Below are 26,720 nucleotides of genomic sequence, written 5' to 3'. Positions count from 1 at the left end.
CTTTTGGTTAATCTTGTTTTTTGCTAGCACGGTTTTATAGTGCAAAAGATGTGTCCACACAGTTCTACTTAGGTACATGAGTCCTGCATACCAGACAAACAGGGTAGCAGTCTGTTTAAGATGTTTAGAATTCTGACTCTGAGAACTTCGTGTATTTCAGCTCTCCCCTCTAGGTCTGTTTCAGTGGACGAGTCCAGGCCTGAGTTTATCTGTAGACTGGCTATCGGTGTCTTCTCCGTTTCCGTGCTTCACATCGATCCTTTGTCTGCAGCGGAAACATCTCCAAATGTCAACCCATTGACACCCATGGCCGTCGCTTTCTTCTCTTGCATAGAAAAGATGGACCCAACAAGATTGTCAACAGAAGATTTCAAGTCTTTCCGAGCAGTCTTTGCAGAAGCTTGTTCACACGATCACCTTAGGTGAATTCTCCTGATTACTAAGATACTTCAGAAAGAGCCAAATGCACACTTGGCGTCTGTCCACCTTCCTGCCTTGGTTTTCAGTGGATAATGAGTGAAATTTACTGCAGTGCTAAGAGATACTTCACATTGTGTAGTGTGGGAACAATACAGATAGAGATCCAGATAGTTTGTAGCTCCCTCTTGCTCTTGCCACGTTTGTCTTACCACATTTTACCATCATCCCTGCATCACTATTAAAACGATGGTAATGGTTCTTTTTGGCACTGGCAGATGATGATAGGGCTAAGGGCGGGACTGAGGGAAAGCTTGGGAAAGGCCCATAAGATGGGCAGTAATACCAAGCCTGGGCTGAGAGTCTGAGTGCTTCATTTTCAACCTTCATGAGTTGAGGCCTAATAGATGAGCTGACTTAATTGGAGAATATAGGGTTAGCATGCAAATACTGTATATTTTAATGTAAATGTGACCTGCAGAATGAGTGATATTTTGTATAATGTATAGACAAAATTTGTGTTTTAGAGACAGGATCTCATGCTATAGCCTAGTCTGGTCTCAAGCTTTCAGACAGCCTCAGATAACCCAGACCTCTCTGTGCTCTGGCCTCTACCTCCTGAGGTGATAGGTGTGCGCTATCATGCTTGGTTTTAGGCAGTGCTGAGGGTCAGACCTGGGGCTTCATGCTTGCAAGGCTAGTGCTCAACCAGCTGAGCTGAACCCTTACCTCTAGTCGAGGTTATTTTAAGGTAAGTTTTCTCCAGTGTTAAAATTAACATGTGAAGTAGTTTTTACCCCCATCAAAAGATGCTCTAGAGTTTAGGATCACGGTACTTCATATTACATTGTAAGAACACTTTCCCTCAGTTTTGTCAAAGTTCCAAGTATCTGCCAGTAGAAAATATGAGACAAACACAGTGACCTTCAACTGAAGATTTAAAACACTGCATGGTCATTGTCCCTTGGTTTGGGGGACATCTTGACTGTCAAAAATAAGTCTCAAACTCATGGCCTTCTTGCTTCATCTTCCAGCGTACTGGGATTTGAGGGTTCACTGCCGGGCCCAGCTTGAATGATATTTTTAGACAGTTCTAAGAATCCATTTCATACATTTTACAGATCAAAAACTTTTTAAGTTTTTCTTTTTGGTTTTATAAGTCACGGTTTCTGTGTAGCTTTGGACCCTGTCTTGGATGGAATTCACTGTAGTTCAGGGGCCCTTGAACTCACAGAGATCTGCCTACCTCTGCTTCCCAAGTGCTAGGATTAAAGGTATGCACCACCACTATCTATATTTTTTTAAAGACAGGGTTTTACTGTGTAACCCTGGCTGGCCTGGAACTCACTATGTACTAGACTGGCCTCAAACTTGTAGAGATCCATCTGCCTCTGCCTCCCAGGGTGCTGGCATTAAAAGGGGTATGTGTGCCCGGCCAGATCTGAAATATTTTATCTACTGTAATATAAGTTTGGAGTGTGGAAGAAGAAAGGACACTGTTGGGCGATACAGGCATCCTGGGAAATTTCCCACAGTAGAGATGTTAGGGAATAGGAAATGTGAAGCTCTTATCCTTAAGGATATTATTAATGTTCATTAACAGCTTGACCTTGTTAGAGTGAGCATGTAATTATTATACTGATATTTGCATGTTATGCTCTAGGCTTATGATGATGATGTCTCTAGAAGCATGGAGACTCTTAAATACTTCTTTTTTTTTTTTTTTTTTTTTTTTTTAATGGTAGATTTATAGGTACTGCCATCAAAGTGTCCTATGAGCAGAGACAAAGGTCAGCTTCCCGACATTTTAGCACGGACATGTCCATTGGGCAAATGGAGTTATTGGAGTGTTTGTTTCCAACGGATTTTCATTCTGTCCCTCCCCACTACACAGAGGTAAGTGTTGGACGCTCCTTTGGGATGATTTTTAGATTTGTTTTGCTCTTTTAAGAATTGATTGAAAAGATTGGTGTTTCTTTAAAACACCAATGACACAAATTGTGTTAGTGCTGTTTTTTGTCTTTGTGATTATTGAAACAAATTATTGAAACAAATTTTAAAGTATGTCATTCAAGGTTACTCCATGAAGCTAGTAAATATTTTAAGTGAAAGGACAGTTATCTGAGGAGGCAGGCAGGTTATGAGGCTGCTGTTTTCTTTCGTTTTAAAGTTTTTTTCTTAGATATTGATCTGTTTGAACCCTTGCCTCAGGTGAGATGCTGAGTCTCCCAGAAGTTAGCTGCTTGAGTGAGATTTACATTGCTAGAAAGTGACAAAAATTAGGCTTGGGTCAACGTTTCTGACTTTAGAGAGCTCTTGCTGTCCACAGCGCCTACTGCCTCTGTAGATTTACGTAACTGATTCAGCTTACTAGCCTGGCTTTAACTCATCTCCATCCTTTTCTTTAAGCTTCTAACGTTCCATTCCAAAGAAGGGACTGAGGCCCACCTCCCTGTGTGTCTTCAGCTTCACTATAAGCACTCTGAGACTAGAGGACCCCAGGTGAGACATCTCTGTGTGGCTATCACTGCAGTGCTATTTGATCTTTATTTTGTCTCAGTTGTTAAGTTTGTAACTTAGTTTTATAGATTTGTTAATAATTTATGTGTGTTTTTTTAAAGGGTAATCAAGCAAGACTGAGTTCAGTTCCTCAGAAAGCAGAATTACAAATTAAATTAAATCCCGTGTGTTGTGAACTGGATATCAGTATCGTGGATAGGTTAAATTCCTTGCTTCAACCACAAAAACTCACTACAGTAGAGATGATGGCCTCGCACATGTATGCTTCATATAATAAACATATTAGTTTGGTAAGTATGTAGAAAGTTGCACATAAGCATGTGCTTATTAGTGTGTCTGAGAAAGTCCTAATAGATTAATAGATTATAATAGAGCACTATTATTTATAACAATAATAAAAAGATGAACACTTTAAAAGTATTTTTTGTTTAGATGTTTTTAAATTATTTTTATTTTTATTTTTTTAAATTTTATTTTATTTTGGTTTTTTGGAGACAGGGTTTCTCTGTATTGTTTTGGAGCCTGACCTGGAACTTGCTCTGTAGACCAGGCTGGCCTTGAACTCACAGAGATTCACCTGCCTCTGCTGGGATTAAAGGTATTTTTATTTTTTGAGACAGTCTCTACATAACCCTGGCTGTCCTGGGACTTATTGTGTAGAGCAGGCTATCCTCGAACTCAGAGATCTGCCTGCCTTTGCCTCCTGAATGCTAGGACTAAAGGCATGCACCACTGTACCTGGCTTAGGAGTCATTCTTAAACTTCTCATGCATTCCAACCTGAAACTTGAACTTTTGATCCTTTTGCCTCTACCTCCCTAGAGCTGGGGTCACTGCACCACCTAGCTGAACGGTACCATTTCTTCAAACCAGGTAATGTTTGGTAATTCTACTAGAGGACATTTCCTGCTTCATTTTTAGCAGGGTGTGCCATGTGGTATCAGCTGTGTGAAGAAGGCTCCTCAGGAAAAGTTAAGTGAGAAGTAGAATGTCTTTCCACGCAAACTTAACCTTCTGAGATGGCAGTTCATTATTAGCTCAGGTTAGCCGGAAACTTGTGTTTATCCTACCTTGGCCTTTCTGTGGAAAACTTCCAGGCATGTGCTATTCTGTCTGACTTCCTTTAGACTAATGTTAAAGCTAGATATGCGGAAAAATTTCATATGCAGAAGAATGAATAGACACATCAGTTGATGGTGTTTGGTTGTACACAATGGGATCAGACTTTTTCTAGATTTTAGAGCATACCATAATATATCATGACGTTTTATTTTCATACATTTGTTAAACTTGAATGATGTAAAAAATAAAGTGCAAACAGCTCAGGAGTGCTTTTGAGAATGGAGAGATGCTGGTCATCACATTGTATGACTTTTGCTCGCATCCGGTGTGTGGAGTGGACTTGTAATGAATGGTTCATTGGGAGTTCCAATGTGTGGCCTGTAGGGCCAGGCCCAGCCTGGGAGGCAGCTTTAGTGGAAAGGACTCAACACAGCAGTGAGTACTCATGATCATAGCTGCTCTGGGACTGAAACAGGAGGGCTGCCATTTGAGACACTCTTGGGAAACATGAGACTCAATCTAGGACAAAGGTGTTTAGACTGAAGCAGCGGTCTTCATTTTCCATGGCCCCCTGTTGGTAGTTAAGTGTATAGGCCAGTCTCCATCTGCCCTTAATCTTGGCTGTGTGGGGATGACCTTATCATCCCTGGGTTCCTTCCTTCCTCCCTTCCCCCCTTCCATCCTTATTTTATGTGCATTGATGCTTTGCTTCCATGCATGTCTGTGTGTGTGAAGGTGTCAGATCCCCTGGAACATAGTTGCAGACAGGTATGAGCTGCCATGTGAGTGGTGGGAATTGAATCCAGCTGTTGGAAGAGCAGTCAGTACTCTTATCTGCTGAAGCATCTCTCCAGCCCCATTCCGAGGTTTCTGTGGTGTGAGAGTTCGGAAGCCAAACAGGGAAGAGATTGACTGGCCCTGTGAACAATCTTGGTTTCTAACTCTAGAACAGGGGAGGGGCATGGAAGAAGAGTGAATGGGAACAAGGATACTGACATGTGCAGGGAGATGCCACAGTAAAGCCCATTATATGCTTGTAATTAAAGTCCCCAGTCTTCCATAAGAAGGGAACTGTGCGAGAGGCTACACAGACTCAGAAGACGAATGTTGAAGCCTTTGTTAGTTTCAGTACAGTCTATTGAAAATTACATATTGACTTCTATTTGAATGGCATGCTTAACTGTTTGGGGGAACTCGGGAGTCCTTTAGTGAACACTTGGAACCTTTGTATACCAGGCAGTGAATGTAAGCCTGGAGACAAAGGTAAGACTGGCCTTTGTATATGGCAGCAGTCATCTGAGTCTACACCTCGTCTTTAGGGCAGCCTAAAGCAGGCAAATTCTTCAAAATGAGTATTGAATGGTAGTGGTTTTAACCTTACTGGATTTGCTGGGAAGCTGGTTCATACCTTTCTTTCTTTCTCTTTCTTTCTTTCTTTCTTTCTTTCTTTCTTTCTTTCTTTTCCTTCCTTCCTTCCTTCCTTCCTTCCTTCCTTCCTTCCTTCCTTCCTTCCTAGTTTAAGGTAAGATATGTAAGGATCTATTGTGCCTGTCTGTTTTTTTTTTTTTTTTGAGACGGGTTTCTCTGTATTACTTTGGAGCCTGTCCTGGAACTCACTGTGTAGATCAGGCTGACCTGCCTGTCTCCAGAATGCTGGGATTAAAGGTGTGCACCACCAGCGCCTGCCTGCCTGCCTTTATTCTTACTTACTCATTTTTATATGAAGATTCAGCTATCGCCCAAACAGTTACATGTGAAGCTTCCTTGTACGGTAGTGGCTTGTTTGAATTGCATCTGGGGAGTAGCGAGAGTATATGCTGAAATGCTAAGCACTGGTGTGATTTATGTGTTTCAGCACAAAGCTTTCACCGAAGTGTTTCTCGATGACACGCACAGTCCTGCGAATCGTCGGGTGTCTGTACAAGTTGCCACCCCAGCACTGCAACTTTCTGTTCGCTTCCCCATTCCTGATCTTCGGTCAGACCAGGAAAGAGGACCTTGGTTTAAGAAGTCACTTCAGAAGGAGACCCTCCATTTATCATTCACAGATCTGGAGTCTAAGACGGAGTTTGTGGGAGGGTCCACCCCAGAGCAGACTAAACTGGAACTGACTTTTAGAGAGCTAACTGGTAAGGCTGAGTGAAGGCACCTGTGGAGAGCTGATTGCATAGGGAACTCTGCTCTTGACAGCACCCAAGGTGCAAAATTGGGAACACTGAGAGAATGGAGCGGCAGCTTTCCTCCAGAATTGTGTGGAGATGTAGCGTAGTCTAAACAAAAGATGCAGTGAGCCAGGCGTGGTGGTGCGCACCTGTAATCCCAGCACTCAGGAGGCAGAGGCAGGTGGTTCTCAGTGAGTTCAGGCCAGCCTGGTCTATAGAGTGATGTCCAGGACAGCCAGGGCTACACAGAGAAACCCTGCCTTGAAAAACCAACCAACCAGACAGGCGGCAGCACAATGATCTGCTTTGGTGAAGTTCTTATTTTCTGTAGGAATCTAGTGTCAGTCTTTCTTATTGCTTTCCACGTACTGTGTATTGATGGACTGATAGAGAGCCTGCGTGCCTCTTTCTGCTGGGTCCTGTACTGAGCAGGTGTCACATACATTCCGTCATTTCCTTTAGCTGTCATTCCCACCATATGCTAGATTTCCTGACCCTTGGGCTGAGGAGAATGTGTCTCCCAGCTCATGAGTAGTAAGGGCCAACCTGACACCAGATCCTGTGTTCTCAGTCACCACACTAACTCACTCCTGCGACACCTTTGCAAAACCTGGCTAAGAGCTGGTATATTCTGGTTCCTGTGTGCTAGTGAACAGGGTGTGTGGAAACTGCCCCTTTCTCTGCCTCTGCCCTCTGACACCAGTGATAGTGCTCACACCCCAGACTTGGAAATTTCCTAGTCTGTTCTAATCTCTGAGGTTGGCAAGTTTTTGGAGATACTTAAATGGGCACTTGCCAGTTACAACTTCATGAAAAGATGTTTAGGTATACTCTGCCACCCCTTATCCTTGTTAACATGAGGCTGTCTGGTTTAGAGGAAAACTGAAGGGCAGTGAGAAGCCAGTGTGGAGTATTTACAGAGTGCACACTGGAGTACCCTTGTGCCTTTTACAGTGGCCAGAGTCTGTTAGAACTGCAGTGCTAGGGACTGAATTCAAGGCCCCATATGCTGGGCAATTGCTCTACCTCTGAGCTATAGTTCTAAGCCATAAATTGTTCTTCCGTGAAGAAATAAGGTTGGAGAGGTGACTCAGTGGTTATTAAGAGGACTTGCTATAAAACCATGAAGACCAAAGTTCAGATCCCAACACTCACGTAAACAAGCTGAGTATGCTTACCCACATATGTGCCTGAAACCACAGTGCTTGAGGTTAGAAAATGGCATATGGGACTTGCTGGCTGGGCTTGGCCAAAATAAAATAAAATAAAATAAAATAAAATAAAATAAAATAAAATAAAATAGTGTGAGCTCCTGCCTCAAAGGCATAAGATGGTGAGTGATGAAGGGTTACCTGATACCGCAGATACACGAGGGAGTCATCCTCAGCACTCAGTAGGTAGTGCCTGACATTTGCTATGCTATATTTATGTATGTCACACACTAAATACTAGTCAAGAATTTTAGTTTGAATAAAAACGGTCATCTTTTTCTGCACATTCTGCCTAGCACTGGCCACTTTAAGTCAGGAATGAGTGGGGTATGGCATGAGGGTGTGGTTAACACCCTGGTTTGGAGAGTTCTGAATGGTCTGGTCTTCCATATTTGAGAAGGAGCACTTTGCAGTAATACCATCTCAATTCCTTAGGGTCATTCCAGGAGGAGAAGGGAGAGCCATCTGTCAAATTTTTCCATGTGTCTGGTGGAGTCGATGGAGACACGGTGTCATCAGATGACTTTGACTGGCCACGGTAAGCAAATGCAGGGGCGTAATGGAATTTTCAAAAAGTCAGACTTTCAGTTAGCCAAAAAATACACTGCTAATGTCCTTCATTTATTAACTTATTTGAATTATATGCTGAGTTATGATATACTACCTGTTCATAAGTGGGTTATAGCAGGCACGGGCTTTGTAAGTCCTATTGCATTAACATTTAATCAGTATTCAGCCTGTCAGTTTACAAAGAAGTAAAAATGTTGCTCTTTATATTATGTCTTGATTTTTCAAATCTTCTTTTCTATCAGAATGGTACTGAAAATAAATCCACCAGCCATGCATTCCATTTTGGAGAGAATAGCAGCTGAAGAGGAGGAAGAAAGCGACGGTCACTACCAGGAAGAGGAGGAAGGAGGGGCCCATTCCCTGAAAGATGTCTGTGATCTGAGGCGACCAGCCCCGTCTCCCTTTTCTTCTCGTAGAGTGATGTTTGAGAATGAGCAGGTAAGAGAATGTGACGAAGCCTGCAGGGTGATTAGCCCAGTCACAGAGGGAGAGATGCTTCCATGCTCCCTTCCCCTCGTCTTCTCCCTCCCCCTTCTTTTCCTTCCTTTTCTCTTTGTGTCTCAGGTTAGCTTTGAACTTGTGATCTTCTTGCCTCTGCCTCTGAGTTTTGCTGTGCTACTACACTTGGCTAGTTCTTTATTTTTGAAAGAATGCTATAATCCTAGCACTTGGGTGATGGAGGCAGGAGGATTGCAAGTTTGAAGCTAGATTGGGAGTTGTCACAAAACTCTGTTGAACAAACAATAGTAACACCACTAGCAAGAAACAAAAATAATAAATAGCAATAACAACACAAAAATACCCTTTTTTTTTTTGTTTTTGTTTTTGTTTTTGTCTTTCAAGACAGACAGGGTTTCTTTGTAGCTTTTGAGGCTGTCCTGGAACTTCACTTTATAGACCAGGCTGGCCTCAAACTCACAGAGATCCACCTGCCTCTACCTCCCGAGTGCTGGGATTAATGGTGTGCACCACCACCGCCCTGTGTTTTTAAATAGTTTGTAACACTGAGATTGTTATCTATTTTTCTTGATGTGTAATCTCCCTAGTAAAGGTTAGGGTTATTTATTTATTTGCTCACATGGTAAATGTTATAATAGTTTTTAAAAATGCTGCTATGGTTTTAAAGGCAGGCTGCTGCTTCGGTGTTGTTCCTCACGCTAAACTATTGTCTTAGATGGTGATGCCGGGAGACCCTGTTGAGATGACCGAGTTTCAGGATAAAGCCATCAGCAATTCTCACTACGTGGTAGAACTCCTGCTGCCAAACGTTCACATGACACTGCCCAGTAAAAGCTTCTATGAGAAGCTGTATAACAGGTTAGTTTGGAGCGCTCCTGCTGTAGTTCTCTGCTCTGCTATCATTTTACATGCTGTCAGGGTTGTTACTTTGTGTGCTGCCGATGTGACTGAGTGTCCTAACCTGTGCTTGGTGCCTGTTGTGAAAACAACAGTAACATCACCATCAAGAACTCCTTCACAGCCAGGAGTGGTGGCGCACGCCTTTAATCCCAGCACTCAGGAGGCAGGTGGATCTCTGGATTTGAGGCCAGCCTGGTCTACAAAGTGAGTTCAGGACAGCCAGGGCTACACAGAAACCCTGTCAAAACAAAACAAAACAAAACAAAAAACCATATTGTTTGTTTTAGTTTGTAACTTGATTGACAGCTGTTTTTTCTTGTTGTATATTCTCCTGGGTTGGTGGGGTATGGGGTGCTTACTTTTCCAGCCTGCTCCTGCCCACTGGCTGTGTCATTGAGCTGCACAGGGCTGGGAAGTGCTGTTTTCTATGCAGGCAGGGGCATGAAGAGTGTTAGAGCTGAGTAGCAGGCCGGCAGGTGCTGCTGTAGTTAGGTTCTCAGGGTCACTGTACCAGAAGTGTCTCTTCTCAGAATTCAGAAGACAACTAGCTAGGCCTTTTCAGTTTTGCTTATACATTTTGTAAGCAAAAATTTTACTTTATGGTATTTTAATACTCTAACACACCTACCCAGCAAATACAGTGAAATGGAAATGTGGGTCATAGACTGTGATGACTGTGGATACTTCAGTAGCCTCTATCAGCCAAATTGAGGTGATGCGGGCACTCACCCAGAAATGCCGGTCAAAGGGTCAAATGATGCAATGGCAGGATTATAGAGTAGTGTCTGGGGCTGGAGAGATGGCTTAGCCATTAAAAGCTAGGCTCACAACCAAAAGTATAAGAGCAGTGTGTGACCCGTGGAGAGCTCTTGGCTGTGTTGTGTTGTTACAGTTTCTGCTCTTGGAGGACTCTGAGAGAAAAAAAGAAGTGCTTAGTCTCATTGTCTCCAGCTTCCAGTCTGAACAAGTTCTCATGCCCTTGTCTTTAGAGACTGTCTATTATTGTTTCTTAGTGGGTTTCTTGCTGTCTGGTAGCCCTTGGTGCTAAGGCTCAGGCTTAGGGTTTCTGGGTCTTCCCACTGACTGGTTGTAAGTCTAATGCACTGAGTACATATTAGTTCAGTAGACAGGACAGAGCTTCACATACCAGCTCATTGGGACATAGGAAGAGAACATTAGCACTTTAAGGCTTTTTGATTTTTTTTAAAACATTATTTATTTATTTGGAGAGAGTGTGTGTCTGTCTGTGTATATGTCTTTCTGTCTGTGTCTTGTCTGTCTCTGTGTGTGTCTGTGTCGTGTGTGTGTGTGTGTACACAGCTTATGGAGGCAGGAAGACAACTCTGGGGGTTGGCTCTTCTTCTGCCACATGAGTCCCAGGGACTGAACTCAGGTTGGGCTTGGTGGCAAGTATGTTTGCCTGCGCCATCTCACCAGGCCTGTTTATTTCTTTTAAAGAACAGCAAACTTCTTTTAAACTGAGTATGGTGGATACTCTGATAACCCTAGCTCTAGGAAGGCTAAGACAGGAGGGTCATGATTTCAAAGCCAGGGCTTCCTGATAAAATTCTGTTTCTCAATAAACAACCAACCAAAGACTGTTCAGACCCAAATGTAAACAAGGAAAGCATAGGAACATGGTGAACAAGAAACTCACAGAGCTTATGTTGTAAGCTTTGGATTTATTGAAGCTACTGCAGGAAGTATGGCAAGAGAAAGCCCTTCCTAAGGAGAGTGTTCCTTTGTCTTCTTCACAGTGACTGGCTCAGGCCCGAGTCTGGATTCATGGCCTTGGCTGCTTTGTCTTATAATAGACCATAATGGTGGGGACGCAGCTCTCAGTGTGTCTAAGGTGCCATCCTTCAGTACTGTGTCCCTAATGTCTTTCACACCACTTCCCACTGTGCTCAGTGTTGCCTCCCTCCCTTCCTCAGAGCCTGAAGCTCTGCAGGTGGCTGTGTGCTGGCTTCCTCTAGTGGGGAGGGAGGGGGAGGGCTGCCTCTCTTCTTGGCACCCGACTGGTATTTGACTGGTATTTGCACTGGGCTTTACAGCCCTCCAGTGAGTCATCAGCCTGTCTTTTCCTCACCAGCTGTGTGCTATGTGACAGCTGATCGTCTGTGCACGGACTGAAATAATTAGGTGTAAGTCCCTCTCAGGGCAGTGGTGCTGGCTGTCCAGGAAGGGGCCAGCGTTACAGGTGCTGTGATGGAGACAGATGAGGTGAAGGAGGTGTGGTGGCACAAACCTAGAGAATGCTGGGAAATTGCGGTTTTCTTGAAGCTGGGCAGAAGGATGTCTTTGTAGCAGCAAGTCTTTACTGAAGAGGCAGCACACTGCCTGGGCCTAGCTGTGGCTCTTCTAGTGTATTCTGTAGGGGTAGATGTCTCCCTCACCTTTGAGGTCATGTATTCATCCCATTTCTTCTTCCCAGGGAGTTTGAACCATCTGTTGGGAAAAAACTATCTCAGATACTGGTCTAGACAAAAGATTGAATTGAGAGCCAGGCCTGATCTTAAATGTTGTACCAGGTTTTCTCCTGCTTGGTGGTGTGGCCTTGGGCAGATCACTTATGCTTTATGTGATAGCCTCTTCATGGGTAAAGTGGGAATAATGATTCTCCCACCTGTCCCTGGGCATGGTGAGCAGGACTGCTAAAAGGGGCCCTGTGGCATCTTAACAGTCTTCCAGTCTTTTGGGAGGTGAGCTTTTGTTTGTTTGTTTGTTTGTTTGTTTGTTTTATTGGGGGGAGGCAAGGTCTCATTATGCAGCTCTGGCTGGTCAGGAACTTGCTGTGTAGACCAGGCATGCCACAGACTGCTTCTGCCCCTTAAGATTAATGACGTGCTCCACTGTCCCTGGCTGTGAGTTTTTATCATTAATTAGTGGCCTCCTTTGAAGTTCACTTAGAGGTATGATTAGAACCTTGAGTGTATTAATATGGCCGACACTAAACTAGTGTCTAGTTAGGTGCCTAATCTCAGATTCCTTTCCCTGGTCTTGCTTTGTAACTATGTCAGTTGCTTTCCCTTTGACAGCATAATCCCTGTTTTAAAAACTCCCTCTCAGGATCATTTTCCATTTAGCCATTTCAAGCCAGTAAGCACACATGATCCTGTAAATAATTCTCATTGTGTCTTCACGTTGGGAGTTTCTTGTTCATTTTGCACTTTGCGTTTCTAGGATCTTTAATGACTTGCTTCTCTGGGAGCCAACGGCTCCTTCACCAGTGGAGACATTTGAGAATATTTCCTATGGCATCGGGCTCTCGGTAGCCAGTCAGCTGATAAACACCTTCAACAAAGACAGCTTCAGTCCCTTTAAATCTGCAGCTCATTATGGTAACGTATTTTACCTTTGTTCTTGTATAAAGTGCCTCATACTTGAATTAACAGAGTAGTGGCCCTTCCAATTGCGGATCTAAGATGTGCCATAGACTTTGTTTTCTGTTTGTGTTCTATAATTTCTACGACTGTTTCCCTGTTTCTGTGTCTGTTCTGATAAGAGCTTTGCTGATCACATGTGTAGTCTTTGGTGTGATCACCCACATTTTGAAGTTCACTTGAGAGGCTCATCTCCCTGCCGTCTGTCCTCTGTAAAAGTGCAAAGTACTGTTGTGATCGTTTTTAAGCTGCTGCCCTGCCTAGCTGTGGGAATCTGTAATAGTAGGTCTTTTCCCTGCGTAGATGAAGACAGTGGATCTGAAGAAGAGACTTTGCAGTATTTTTCTGCTGTTGATCCCAACTATCGTTCCCGTAGGAAAAAAAAGTTGGACTCTCAGAACAAGAACTCTCAGAGTTTCCTCTCAGTCCTTCTGAGTATCAATCATGGATTAATGGCAGTGTTCACAGATGTGAAGGTACGTCGTCTACACAGTCCGCTGCAGTGAAGTGGGGTGGGGTAGTGTCAGTGTGGTGAGGGGGCCCCGGGCCGGGGCAGTGTTCTGAGATGTCAGAGAGCACACTCCTGTGGGAGCTAGCTTCCACTGTTGATCCAAGGCTGTGTGGCCTCCCTTTGGAAAGCATGTGCTGATTCTTCCAGTTAGGGCCTTAGCTGTAGCGTTTTTCCTTCGCATTTTAAAGGGTGGAATATGGGCATTTGTTACGGAGGACTCATGTCCCACAACATCATTCAGGGTTCGTCCCACTGTATTGAATAGACTGTATTGAATTAGACTGATTTTTGTGATGCGGGAGATTTTCCTAAGTTAGATTCAGAACGAGCATGTCAAGAACCACTCTTCCTTTCTCCATTTAAATCATGGTTGCTGGGCCCTACAGCTCAGTGAGTAGGAGCCCATCTACTGTGTGCAGAGTCCAGGGTTCCATAGTAATGGAAAAGGTAACTGGTGACTTTTTTTTTTTTTTTCTTCCTGGTCTTTTTGTTAGCAAGATAATGGAGAGCTGATGGAAAATAAGCATGGTGAATTCTGGTTAGAATTCAACAGTGGCTCATTGTTCTGTGTGACAAAATATGAAGGTTTTGATGACAAGCACTACATCTGCCTGCACTCCAGCAGCCTCAGTCTGTACCACAAAGGTAGGACAGTTGTGTGTTTTCATCTCTTATGTTTGGCGATTGATTTCCTATTTGATAAAGACGGCCTTCTGAATGCAACCTTGATGGGAGAAATTGTTTCCTGTTGGGAGTTCTGGTTCTATTGCCAACAACAGATTAAAACCTGTTGTTTGTGGAGACCAGGTCTTGCTATGTGGCCAACACTGGTCCTGAACCTGAGAGTCTACTCAGTTTCCCAAGTTCTATCTAGGACTATGGGTATGCACTAACACATCTGACTAAAATTTACCAAATTTTGAGTGGCTGTCTGAATTACCCTATGAATAGTGAATAGGCACAAAGATAGGAAAATTTTATTTTCCTATCATTTTCGAATCTTAGTTTTTAATTTTTGACTTTTTTGTAAGTTTTTGCTCTAAGTAGGCTGTTGCTACCAGGCTGCCTCTGGCCATTGTGACTCTAGAACCATTCTGGTTCTGCAGGGGTCTCTGCAAACACCATGGCCAGCAGAGGTACTGTGTAAAACTCTCAAAGGAAATAAGGTCCAACACGACTCAGTAGCAGGTGCTGGCTCATGCTTCTGGAGTCTGACACTGGCAGTTTATTTTAAATGTATTTAAGCATGGTACAATTTGGAAAAAGTTTACTGGTGTAACACAATCCCATGTGCACAATAAAGATTAAGGCATAATTTCATTGAAACTTTTCAAAGTATGTGTCACCTCTTCCACAAAGCTGGGTTCTATAAATAAACAATAAATGTCATAAAGGCCTGGGGAGGATCTGGTGTGGTCTCCAATCATACTGATAGCACAGAGGTCACCAGACTATTAACATCTGTTTCCAGCCTTCTGGGCAGAAAACGGGTGCACATCTGTTCTTTGGAGAGATGACCCTGTGTAACACTCCTGGTTCTGGTGCTTATCTGTGAGCCCACAGACCTCTGTGCTCCCAACGAGGCTCAAAGGAGTATAGGCTGTTGTAGAAATCCTTTTAGAAATGCTCTACATCTGAGATGTCTCCGGAACGGTGTGCTGCCTCACGTAGACCTGATATCATGAGATGGGGCAGTCAGAGCTCAGGTGCACAAACACATGCGTGAATGACCTTGAACTTGCTGTTTGAGGAGTACAGGATACAGGAATGGGTCATGCTCAGAACTGTGTTCCCTTCCTAATACCTCACTTAATAGATGAGCCTGTCCCTCACAAAATCCCAACACCTCCTGTTCTGAGCATTCTGGATAAAGCAGACTCAGCCTGCACAGAGAGTTTGAGTTATCAAAGTCAAAACACTTACACAACTATTTTCAAGTGATCATTTTATTGGTGTTTCTATCTCAATGTGTGTCTAGGCATAGTAGATGGAGCCATTCTTCCTACAGAGTCGCGGTTGCCCAATCCAACCCGCCCACATTGGTTGGAACCTACAATTTATTCCTCTGAAGAAGACGGCCTCAGCCGAGCTGCCTCTGATGGTGTTGGGGGAGACAATTTGAATATGCTCTCGGTGGCAGTGAAGATACTGTCTGATAAGTCAGAGTCCAATACAAAGGTGTGTGCCTAACTGTTAGCATTCCTGTCCATCAGATTGCTAGCTAACGTGACTGTTCTAAGTGGCGACACCGCAGTGGGGATTCGATGGATTAATGTGGTTCTTTATGTGTCCTGTGCTGCAGGAGTTCCTTGTGGCTGTGGGGCTGAAGGGAGCCACTCTACAGCACAGAGTGCTGCCCACTGGACTCAGCTGGCACGAGCAGGTAAGAGCTGCCACTTCCCTCATGAATGTTCACCTTGGGAGACTATGATGAGCACACACTGTGTGTAGCTGGGCCTTCCTTAAGAAATAGACTCCTCACTCAGAAGGCAGGTGATTCTTTCCTTCAAGCACAGTCTCTAAGTTCTCAGTGACAGTGGTATTGTTTATGTCCTTCAAGAAAAGGAAGGCCTGTCAAGTGCCCAGCCTGGAGGAGCTGCCAGTGGTGTATTGAGTGAGGAAAACCAGAAGCTCTCTAAGGGCCGCCATGTCCCCAGGCCATTAGTGTGACCTTTCCTCACACTTTTATAAGTCCTTTTATAAGATAGGACTTTCTCCCGTCCAAGCACTAAGTACCAAGCATTCCAACTCTGCTTTACCTTCTAGGATCAAAGCAGACTGGGTGTGTTTAGGGTAGTATGACCATAAATATAAGACAGGGTTTTCTAAGGTGTCTGTGCCATTCAGTTATTGGATGTGACTCTTCATTTCAAATTCCAGTCCAGCAAGTACATTGGCATTTTAATTGTGTTATTAAGGGACACAACACCAGGTTGTGAAGAACACACACATAGTGAGATGATTACTGTAGGCAACTCAGTACATCTCTCCCCTTCCACGGCTCCCCTGATGTGAGTATGCACGCTTTTGGAACGAATCCCTTCAGAAAGGCTATATTTTCTAGTAGCATCCTAAAAGTCACTTTGTTATGTACTTGTTAAATATAGTCAAGCAAAATGTTGCTTCTTCTAAAGTATTTATGTTTTTGTGATTACAGATTTTAAACTTCTTAAATATTGCTGATGAGCCTGTATTGGGTTATAACCCTCCAACTTCATTTACAACTTTTCATGTTCATCTTTGGAGCTGTGCACTTGATTACAGGTGAGTCCATGAATGGAACAAAGTAGAGTTTTATTTAAAACACACTGATTTTAGAGCCACGGAGCCTGATAACCTGAGTAGTTCCCTGGGACCCACATCATGGAAGAGAAGAACCAACTTTCTCAAGTTGTCCTCTGGCTTCCACAAAGGCCCCATACAAAAACACAGTATATATAGATAAGGAAAGTGTAATGAAAACTAAAACATGCCTTTAATCCTAGCACTTGAGAGGCAGAGGTAGGCAGATCTCTGTGAGTTCCAGGGTAGTCAGGGCTACACAGAGAAACCCTGTCTCAGGGGAAAAAACAGAAAACAAAACACACACACACACACACACACACACACACACACACTAATTTTTGAAAAGTGCATAATTCTGTCTACTGTGGTGTTGCACTCCTACAATTTGAACACTCATCAGACTTAGGTAAGAAGACTGAATATTTGAAGCCAGTCTGAGTTACATAGTGAGATGTTTCATCAGGCTGCTAATCTATTGCTTCTGTTTACCGCCAGGCCCCTTCACCTGCCAATCAGATCCCTTGTTACTGTTGAGACGTTCAGCATTTCTAGCAGTGTTGCCTTGGATAAGTCTTCCTCCACTCTCAGGTACCTGTGAGCCCATCCTGTACCAGCTGCTATTCAAACGCATCCACTGCAGTAACTGGTGATTCCTTACCTAAACTGCTACCTACTTGGAAACTTGTTAAATCAGCAGCATCTGAAGCACTCAGTTTTCCTTCCCCAAGGACTATGTCCTTCTGCTCTTCTCATTGTTGTATTTCAGGGTTAGGGAAGGAATTCATCCCTGAGATTCTCAGGTGGCTTTTGAGGACCTATGGTCAATTTCCCAGTACCAGATAGGTGTTATTTTTGAAATGGAATTCTTTTAGATCTGGGAAGCTATTGAAACAAACAAGCATCCTGTCCCAAAAGCCTAGATACTGTTGTGTTGGTACCTTCATGTGTTTTGGGTTCCACTCATGTTTGGGGTGAGGTACAAGGGCATGGTGTAATGGTATTCTGATGGTGCTGAGCACATGCTCAGAGCTTAGTTTTTCACATGCTGTATCATGTCTTTTCCTCAGAATCATCATGGATGAGGCTGCTTTACACCTGTCTGACAAGTGTAACACTGTTACCATAAACCTGAATAGAGGTGAGTTCAGAACAGACAGACAGAGAGAGAGAGAGAGAGAGAGAGAGAGAGAGAGAGAGAGAGAGAGAGAGTGAGAGAGAGAGAGAGTGTGTGTGTGTGTGTGTGTGTGTGTGTGTGTGTGTGTGTGTGTAGTAAAGCACATACAGGCATCTGTCTGACAAGTATAACCCTGTCACTATAGACCGGAATAGAGGTGAGCCCAAACAGATTATGTGTGTGTGTGTCTGAGTGTGTGTAAAGCGGTTTAAGTGTGAAGTGGCGTTAGAGAGCTGGTTTCTCGTTTTAGGGAACTTTTAACGAATGTTCAAATGTGGAGTGATTGTGTGCTACATGTTCAGATTTTAGCTGAGACTAGCTTTCAGTTTGAGGGTGACATGTTCTTTTGGTATTAGCTATGTTTTTCTACATATTCTAAATATCTATTTAGTATTTGTTCTAGCTAAAATCAAGCGAGGTGTCAGATGAAGTCACAGTTAGGTTGTAGGATGGGCCCGTCTGTGTCCTCTCACAGTACAGGTCCTACCTAGTGCTATCTACAGTGACCTTTGATCAGAGATTACTCTTGTTAGATGTTGGTTGGATAAGACTTTAAAAACCTACAATAAGTATTGTATTGTATTATAGATTATGTTCGTGTGATGGACATGGGACTTTTAGAGCTGACCATAACTGCAATGAAGTCAGATTCTGATGGAGAACAGGTCAGTTACAATAAGTGGAAATTTTTATCTAAGTCCTGCTCTTTTTTTTTGTTGTTTGTTTTTCGAGACAGGGCTTCTCTTAAGAGATTAAAAATAGATTGTGTTGGAGTGTGTTTTTCTTTTCACTCAATTTTGGTTAACATATTTGAAAACTAGAATGGATTTAAGACTTCATATGACAAAACAAATGAGTATATATTCTATTTTAGATTTATTTATTTTATGAATGTTTTGCCTGAATGTATATATGTGTACTACATGCATTCCTGGTACCTACAAATGTCAGGAGAGGTTATCAGACCCTTGGGACTGGATTTACAGACAGTTGTGGGTGCTGGGAATTGAACTCAGGTCCTCTGCAGGAGCAACAAGTGCTCATAAACTCTGACCCATCTCTGTAGCCCATTGGGTGTATATTTTAGTTCCTTTGACTCTGTAGAGTTGGTGACTCTTATCTAAAATGACTGTTGCTAGACTGTGCTGGCTCACACCTTTAATCCCAGCACTTGGGAGGCAAAGGCAGGTAGATCTCAGTGAGTTCGAAGCCAGCCTGGTCTACAGAGTAAGTTTCAGGACAGACAGGATTGTTACACAGAGAAACCCTGTCTTGAAAAACCATGAAAATAAGTAAGAGTGTTTGTCATTTTCTCCCTGTGCCCTGTCCAGACTGAGCCCCGCTTTGAGTTGCACTGTTCCAGTGACGTTGTCCACATCAGAACATGCTCAGACTCATGCGCTGCGCTGATGAATCTCATTCAGTATGTCGCAAGTTACGGGGACTTACATGCACCTAACAAGGCAGAGGTGAAGCCCGGAGTCCCACAGAGAAAGCCAAAGGTACAGGCAAAGTGATTCCCCATCCCACTGACGTTGCTTAGTGAGAGTAATGGGTCTGGAAAGATGCTTCTTGGGCCTCTGAAAAGCCATTCTATCGTTTGCTCTTTGTTTTAGAACATTAATCTCAACCAATATAGTACTTTTTTGGATTTCTATTATTTTCATCTTGGTACGGGAACAAGCTGTGTCAAAATGCTGCAAGCAGCCAGTGGCAGACGCTGCTGTCACCTAAAGACTTACTTCTACACTATCTCTTCCAGCTCTCTGTAATACTCTGTTGTTAACTGTCCATGGGGCTTCCTCTCCCTCCATCACATCCCAGTGAGGGGACGCTGCAGGCTGTCATTTGTGGTTAGATCTAGATTGCTTGGGTGACTTCGCTAGTCAGCAAGAGGAACAGAACAGATGTCCCCATCTCAGTTTCAAGATCACTGCTTGCTCATGCTGCAAATGTCCCCTTTCCAGTGTTGTGTGTCCAGCGTGGACGATGTCCCGTTTGTTTGGGTATTTTTTTTTTTTTTTTTAAATCTTGCAGTGCTGTTCTTCACAGCCTTTGCTGTGAACAGAACCCTTGGTCTCCTTAGGGTGGGGCCCTCAGCACTTACTCAGAGGGGTCAGTTTTCTTAGCAGGAGTCTGTCATCGCATGTCCTCATGTCATTGTGTTTTTCCTTTCTGTCCCTCTCGTCCTCCACTGCTACTGAGGTGACCAAAGATGCTCCCCTTCTGTTTTCTCTCCATTCTGAAAGACACTGTCCAGTTCATCAGAGATGCTTCAGTTCATGCCTTTCCATTCAGAGCAGTGCTCACATTTTGGGGAGCACAGCTTGGGTTTACTGGATTTGCAGTTTACTAACCAAAATGGTGAATGGTGGTACTGGCGTTGAGCCCTGTGAATGAATCACCATCAGATTTTCCCACTGCCTGAGAAAGGAGGCCCTGACCTGCAGGGGCAGCATGTGGTTTGAGCCGATCAGACTTTCTCAGTGAGCCCCTGCTGCACAGTAAACAGGGTTTCAGCCCCTTCATCACCTTCGCAGGGTTCCGGTTCTCGGTCTGCACCTGAGCTGAGTTCCTATCTATTTGTGCTTGTTGGTGGCTGTTGAGGTGCTGATGATTACATGGAAGTGTAACTGCTGGACAGAGTGTAGAACTCACTCCTGTTGTTCATGAGATGAAGTGACTCCAAGGATGCTGTCAGCTGGCAGCTCTCACTGCCCCCTACCCCCTGTCCCCGCCCCCTGCAGTGCACCTAGTGACTTGCCCTTCTCCTCTGGAAAAAGTATTTTCAGATGGGGCTTTCTTTGTTTGAGAACTGTCTCACTTTATTTCCCAGGCTGCTTGTGCACTTGGATCCCAGTGGTCCTCTTGCTTCCCCTTTGACGTAGCTGGAGTACGGTGCACCCCACTGCACCAAGCTTTAGCTGTTTTTACTTTGGCCTTTTGGTTGTAGGTAGATTCCAGTGGTCGGCCATCTTCGCGTGGTCCGGTGCTTCCTGAAGCTGACCAGCAGATTTTACGGGACCTAATGAGTGATGCCATGGAGGAGATTGACATGCAGCAGGCCTCTGCCCCTGTGGGACCACAGACTAATGGTGAGAAGGGAGCAAATGTCACGTTGTTTGTGTTCTTATTGTAGCGCCCGCGCTACAATCTGTTCCACAAATCGGGCGAAGGCCTAGAGATTGAAATAAAGACAAGACAGCGGGTCATTCGTTCAATGGCAAAGTCGGAACGCCAAATGCCGAATGCCGTTTATTGAGGGGCAAGAACGGGCTTAAATACCGACTTATAGCACAGTGGAAAATTACAGGAATTTTTGGCTTAGCTCCTCCCTGTATTGTCACGAGGTATGGTTGTCACAGGGTGTGTGTCACGAGGTGTGTTGTCACAAGATGTGTTGTCACGAGGTATGGTGTCAAAACGGGAAGAGTACCAACAACAGCCTTGGGGCAAGGAGTTCCCGCCAACAGCTTCAGGCTAGCTCAGGGTGCCTTGGGGTCCTACACTTATGACATTTTCAGTAAGAAACTTACTGAAGACTCCCCTGGATCTGTGGATACATACTATTCAATAGCTCATCTCTGCTGTCTACTGGGAGAACAAACTGTCAGGATATGGGCACTACTGCTTGGAGTGATTGAGAAATGCCACAAGAAAATAACCTGGGATGTGGACTGGAAGTTTCATGAGTCTAATGAAAACAGGACTGTAAATGGAGTCCTTAATTGTTCTAAATAATAAAGACCCAGAGTCAGATATAGGAGAGATCAGAGAGAAGGAGCAAGCCAAAGCCACCTTTACCTCATTAGTTTCCCAGCAGAAAAGAGAGAGTTCCTTCTGCCTATAGCCTCTCTCTACCCAACTATCTCACTTCCTGTTTCCACCCAGCCATCTCATTTCCTGTCTGTCTGTACAGACCTCCAGTTCTCTATGGTTAGCTAGCGCTCTGTCCTCTGATCTTCAGACAAGCTTTATTTGTACAAGCAAGATATCACCACACAGGACTAGTCGTCTGTATGTGGGAGTGCATGAGTGGAAAATCATCTTGGCAAGGTCATAGATTTATTTGTCTGTACTAGAACACAGAGGAAGGCAGGTGTGAGCTGTAGATACTTACCTCGCTGTAACTAGAACAGAAGTTGCCATAAAAGAATTAAACAGTAAAGTTGGAAAAGCAGGAAGGGATAGATGAATAAAGAGTCTTGAAAGCCAAATGGTAGCATCTAACTTGAAGCATTTGTTTCAAAACAATTTTCCTCATTGGATGAACACAGTTATTTCTTTGTTTTGTTTTAAGACAGGGTCTCTTTATATAACCCTGGTTATTCTGGAACTTACTGTGTAGACCAGGCTGATCTCGAATTCACAGAGATCTGACTGCCTCCACCTCTTGAGTGCTGGGATCAAAGGCGTGTGACACAATGCCTGGTGGAGAACATAGTTATTTCTAAGTTCTGTAAACCTTAATTTTAAAATAATGCTTGACGTAGCTGGGAAAGGTGGTACATGCCTAAGATCCCAAAACATGGGAGGTAAAGTAGTGCCAAGAATTTAAGGACAGATTTGGCTATACATAGTTGAGTATAGGAGCAGCCTGGGCTATGTGCATCCTGAGGAAATCCATGGTATTGTGAAACATTTAGCATGAAATGTTGCATTCACTGTAATTTAAGATAGTGCTTCCTGTGCATTAACTAGCAGCAGCTGGGAAGGGACCCTGATTGCATATTATACACGAGTCTTCAGTGAGCACTAGACATTGATGGGAACATGGCCTTGCAGTACTGTTTACAGTGTCTGAATGCTTGTCTGGGGGAGTCTTGTATTTTTCTGTTCTTCGTCCCATACCAGTATTTGGTTTAATAAACAGAGAAAAAATGGATAACTCTACTACATAGTATAAAATGTTCATGTACCGATTTTTGGTGCACATGGTATCATCTGTGAATTTCACTTTAAGAGACTACATGAGAACAAATGTCCAGCATGGGTTTCTGGAAACCAGGGATTAGCTTGGCCACTCTCCCCACCCTTCCCTAAGCAGAGGCTCCTGTAGTTTTTGGGTGAGGGTCTGCTAGATGAATCTTTTTTCCTTCCCTTTGCAGAGTTACCCAAGAAGTTTCCAAGATTGAACTCTGTGGACATTTGTCAGTTTCTTCCACCTGAAAAACAGTCTTGGCCAAAGTAAAACCCCAGTTATGGGAGCAGATATTGGTGAATTCTTACACCAAATAGCTGGGAAGGAACTGTCCCTTTGCTAGAGAACTCCAACTTGATGTTGAGTCACTTGTTTGTGCTTCTGGGGTGTTTCTGTCTCTTGCTGAGGTGTTTATGTTACTTCAGCCCTCCCTAGGCCTCAGACTCATAGAGTTGTGATAGAAATAGGGAAGGGTTTGTAGTGGAAGGGCTGAGCATCCTGTGTCTGACCTCAGTCAAGAAGCTGTTGCCAGATGTTTCCATCTCTCTAGGTGTCCTGGATGAAAAGTCGCACACTCAGGAGCCATGCTGCTCAGACCTCTTCCTGTTCCCAGACGAGAGTGGGAATGTGTCCCAGGAGCCCAGCCCTGCTTACGCCTCCCTCCCTCACCACTTGATTAGTGACGCGATGACAGGCGCACCCACTGAAAATGATGACTTTTGCATCCTTTTTGCACCAAAAGCAGCCATCCAGGTAACAAATTGATAACACAATTGAAACTTTAAAATAGTGCTACAAATTACATGGACCAAAGGGCACCTGAAGGTCTTTTGAGTCTGCAGCTCCTTCCACTTCAAAATTACGTCATCTTGTAGTTTCCATCAGTGCTTTGTAAAGGGACCCTACACTACTGTGTAACCCGTGGCTCAGCGTGTGCTGAGTTTGCACGGTTCTTTACCCAGTTAGTGACGTGTAGGTGCTGGGCGGAAGGGCAGTGCAACCAGATGACAGGGAGACGGGCTACAGAACAGCTAGTGAAAACTCTGGGAGAACTCAAGAGTCTGTGGAGACTGACTGGGTGCAGATGAATGCACACACGTGAAACAGCCAATAGTGCCTTCAGAAGTGACTGTAGGCTCTGAGAACGTTCCAATTAAAAACAATTACCACTCAATAGCAAAGCAGTTGAACTCAGGACAAGCCTGTAATTAGAAACATAATTTGATTAGTGTGTAGAAATTTGTCAGGTTTTGGTTTAGAATGCAGTATGAATTTAAACTGTAATAGCATGCCTGTGCGCGCATGCACACACACACACACACATACACACACACACACACACACACACACACACACACACACAGACGAAATCATTCAATCAGTCTGTACTCTGTACTTTCTTTTTTCTTTTTCTTTTTTTCTGTTTTCGAGACAGCGTTTCTCTGTGTAGCTTTGGAGACTGTCCTGGAGCTCACTTTGTAGACCAGGCTGGTCTCAAACTCACAGAAATCTGCCTACCTCTGCATCCCAAGTGCTGAGATTAAAGGCATGAGCCACCACCACCCAGCTTTCAATCTGTGTACTTTCAATTATCAAATAGTAAGAGCCAAATTATAAACTTTAGAAGTTATCTGTGAGTTGAGTTTTATAGAACAGATTTTATTTTTATGATCAACAAAGTACAATATATTATGTGATGGTTAATGTCAGAAGTTATTATCCAAGCTGCATGTGGTGGTATGTACCTGTAATCCCGGGCCTCAGGAGGCAGAGGATTGCTATAAGTTCAAGGCCAACCTCAGCTACCTAATGAGTTTCATACCAGTCAGAGATACAGTATGAGACTCCATTTCAAAGAAAGTAAATTATTACACTGTTTCATATATTGAAATTAACGAATTAATGAAAGAATGTAGACTCAAGAAAGCCGTTGGCCGTGAAGCACAGCAGCTGTTGTTTGTGGTGAGTAAGAGTGCTACCTGTTGATGTGTTCCAGGAGAAGGAAGAAGAGCCACTGATAAAGGTCATGGTTGACGATGCGATTGTGATAAGAGATGACTATTTCAGTCTGCCCATTACAAGGACGGATAGCAGCAAAGCCCCACTCCACTTTCCCGTCCCTGCCATTCGCTATGTGGTTAAGGAAGTCTCTCTGGTGTGGCATCTCTACGGAGGCAAGGACTTCACAACAGTTCCTCCTACTTCTCCAGCTAAGAGTTACATGTGCGTTCATTTGATATCTGTCCATAGAAAAACTCATGAAATTTATCTTCTTTCCATAAGATTTATTATAGGCGTGCATGTCTGTGCACTACATAAGTGGTGCTTACAGAAGCCAGAAGAGGCCATTAGCTCCCCCAGAACTGGAGTTACAGACCATTTTAGTTGCCATGTGGGTGCGGGATTTGAACCCAGGTTCATTTGGAAGAGGAGTCAGTGCTCTTAACCCCTGAGCCATCTCTTCAGCCCTGATATTTATCTTAATGATGAATAAATAAATTAGTATTTGAATATGTAATTTTAATGTTATACCTATAGGTGGCTGTGAACTTACTTGTGTTTGTCATGCATTTACTAAAATGTCGTCTTAGAAGATTCTGTCTTAGCAAGCACCCTCCATCGTGTGTTTGTTTATGAAAATGAACAATACCCATTCCTTGCACTCAGTTTCAAAGGGAGAAAAGGTTATGTGACTGGATGGGTCTATAGAATGGAGGGAGTGTGTCAGGAGGCAGAGTTCACACTTGCTCTGAGCCCCCAGCATCTAACAGGGGTATGGAGCACAGTCAAGTATCTTATTTTTTCAACTGTTTCTTTTAAGGCCTAGTTATCTTATGTGTGTGTTTTATCTGTCAGTGTCTGTGCACCACATGCATGCTTAGTACTCTGGGAGGTCAGAAGAGGGCAGAACTGGAACTGCAGTTATGTACAGATGGTTGAGCCACCATGTGGGTGCTGGGAACTGAACCCAGGTCCTCTGGAAGAGCAGCCAGTGCTCTTAACCTCTGAGCCATCTCTCCACCCCAGAGCTGAGTATTTTGATTAAGCAAAGCAGTAGGAGAGAGTGAGTAGAAAGTGTAGGTGTGCTGGAGCCAGGGTGTCTGTGGGGTGATCTGGCACAGAAGCTTCCCAGGCAGAGCATTTGGCCCAGCAGTTGAGCCCTTTTCTACTTACTGGTTAATTTGCAATGCTTCAGTCCTGGTTGAGTTCTGTTGTTGACTTGGATTTCTGAGACAAAAGAAAGTTAAAGGGGCTTCATTCCTAATGTGTTTGGTGTCCAGCATCATCATTAGGTTTTGCTATAGGTCTGAATGTTGAACGAGTAGATGACTACTATAATAGTGGTAATAAAATTGCATTTTCAGTATATCCAGAATACTATAAATGACACATTTCCCCCGTGGTGTTGGGGCTTGAGCCTCAGGCATTGCACATAGTAGGCATATGCTGTCCCACTCAGCTCACTCTGACTCAAGAAAGCATTGCTCTTTCCACCCCAGCCTCAGGAGTAACTGGATTACAGGCCCACACCACCACTCCCGGCTAAATGATAAGGTTTGATTTATAGTGACACTTTGTGGAACATTCTAGTAGTTCTGTAATGTTTTCTCTTTGTATCTTATTAAGTTTTCTTATGTCCTTCATTAAGTTGGATATTCTTTTAACAAAGCAGGTGTATTTTTGTTTTAACTGTTTTCTCTTTGTCCATCTTTAGTAGTCCCCATAGCTCACCTTCTCAAACACCTACAAGGCATGGACGTCATACAGTGTATGGTGGCAGAGGAAGGAACCATGACTTTTTAATGGAAATACAATTAAGCAAGGTAAGAAAGTTTTCTGAAAGGGAAGACTCTCTTCAGTGGGTGTATTAGCTGGGCTTCTCTGGTCATACCCACCCATGAAGCCTTAAACCCTTACCCTATAGAGTATAGGTCTCACCTCTTTCTCTTTGATGATTTGAAAAGCCTGAGGTGTTTTTGTTTTCCCAGGCTACCCCTGCAGTAGGGTTCCCAGAGTCCCTTGGAATTTTTTTTTTTTTTTCTTTTCTTTCTTTCTTTCTTTTTTCTTTTTTCTTTGTTTTTTGAGACAGGGTTTCTCTGTGTTGCTTTGGAGCTTGTCCTGCTGGAACTCGCTCTGTAGACCAGG

The 26,720-nt window shown here is 43.7% G+C and overlaps 1 protein-coding gene across 2 annotated transcripts in view; it reads left to right on the top strand.

Annotated features, from left to right (window-relative positions):
- The window catches only part of Atg2b (autophagy related 2B), a 60,898-nt gene that overhangs the window by 21,935 nt on the left and 12,243 nt on the right, over positions 1-26,720 (top strand). The window contains exons 11-32 of one of the 2 annotated variants that reach the window (XM_051196555.1): positions 161-422; positions 2,163-2,313; positions 2,827-2,919; positions 3,039-3,227; positions 5,854-6,127; positions 7,807-7,909; positions 8,184-8,379; positions 9,116-9,258; positions 12,484-12,641; positions 12,987-13,159; positions 13,689-13,839; positions 15,173-15,372; positions 15,497-15,577; positions 16,352-16,458; positions 16,975-17,067; positions 17,547-17,617; positions 18,242-18,318; positions 18,985-19,155; positions 20,607-20,748; positions 23,125-23,327; positions 24,571-24,797; positions 26,293-26,398. In XM_051196555.1, coding sequence (XP_051052512.1) covers positions 161-422; positions 2,163-2,313; positions 2,827-2,919; positions 3,039-3,227; positions 5,854-6,127; positions 7,807-7,909; positions 8,184-8,379; positions 9,116-9,258; positions 12,484-12,641; positions 12,987-13,159; positions 13,689-13,839; positions 15,173-15,372; positions 15,497-15,577; positions 16,352-16,458; positions 16,975-17,067; positions 17,547-17,617; positions 18,242-18,318; positions 18,985-19,155; positions 20,607-20,748; positions 23,125-23,327; positions 24,571-24,797; positions 26,293-26,398 — 3,371 coding nt within the window. Of the gene's footprint in view, positions 1-160; positions 423-2,162; positions 2,314-2,826; positions 2,920-3,038; positions 3,228-5,853; positions 6,128-7,806; positions 7,910-8,183; positions 8,380-9,115; positions 9,259-12,483; positions 12,642-12,986; positions 13,160-13,688; positions 13,840-15,172; positions 15,373-15,496; positions 15,578-16,351; positions 16,459-16,974; positions 17,068-17,546; positions 17,618-18,241; positions 18,319-18,984; positions 19,156-20,606; positions 20,749-23,124; positions 23,328-24,570; positions 24,798-26,289; positions 26,399-26,720 lie in introns of both variants that reach the window. The other variant, XM_051196554.1, reaches the window with a different exon arrangement.

Source organism: Phodopus roborovskii, unplaced genomic scaffold (assembly GCF_943737965.1).
Source record: "Phodopus roborovskii unplaced genomic scaffold, PHOROB, whole genome shotgun sequence".
NCBI lineage: Eukaryota > Metazoa > Chordata > Mammalia > Rodentia > Cricetidae > Phodopus > Phodopus roborovskii.
Note: the sequence above shows the minus strand (reverse complement) of the source record. Positions and strands in the feature narration are given on the sequence as shown.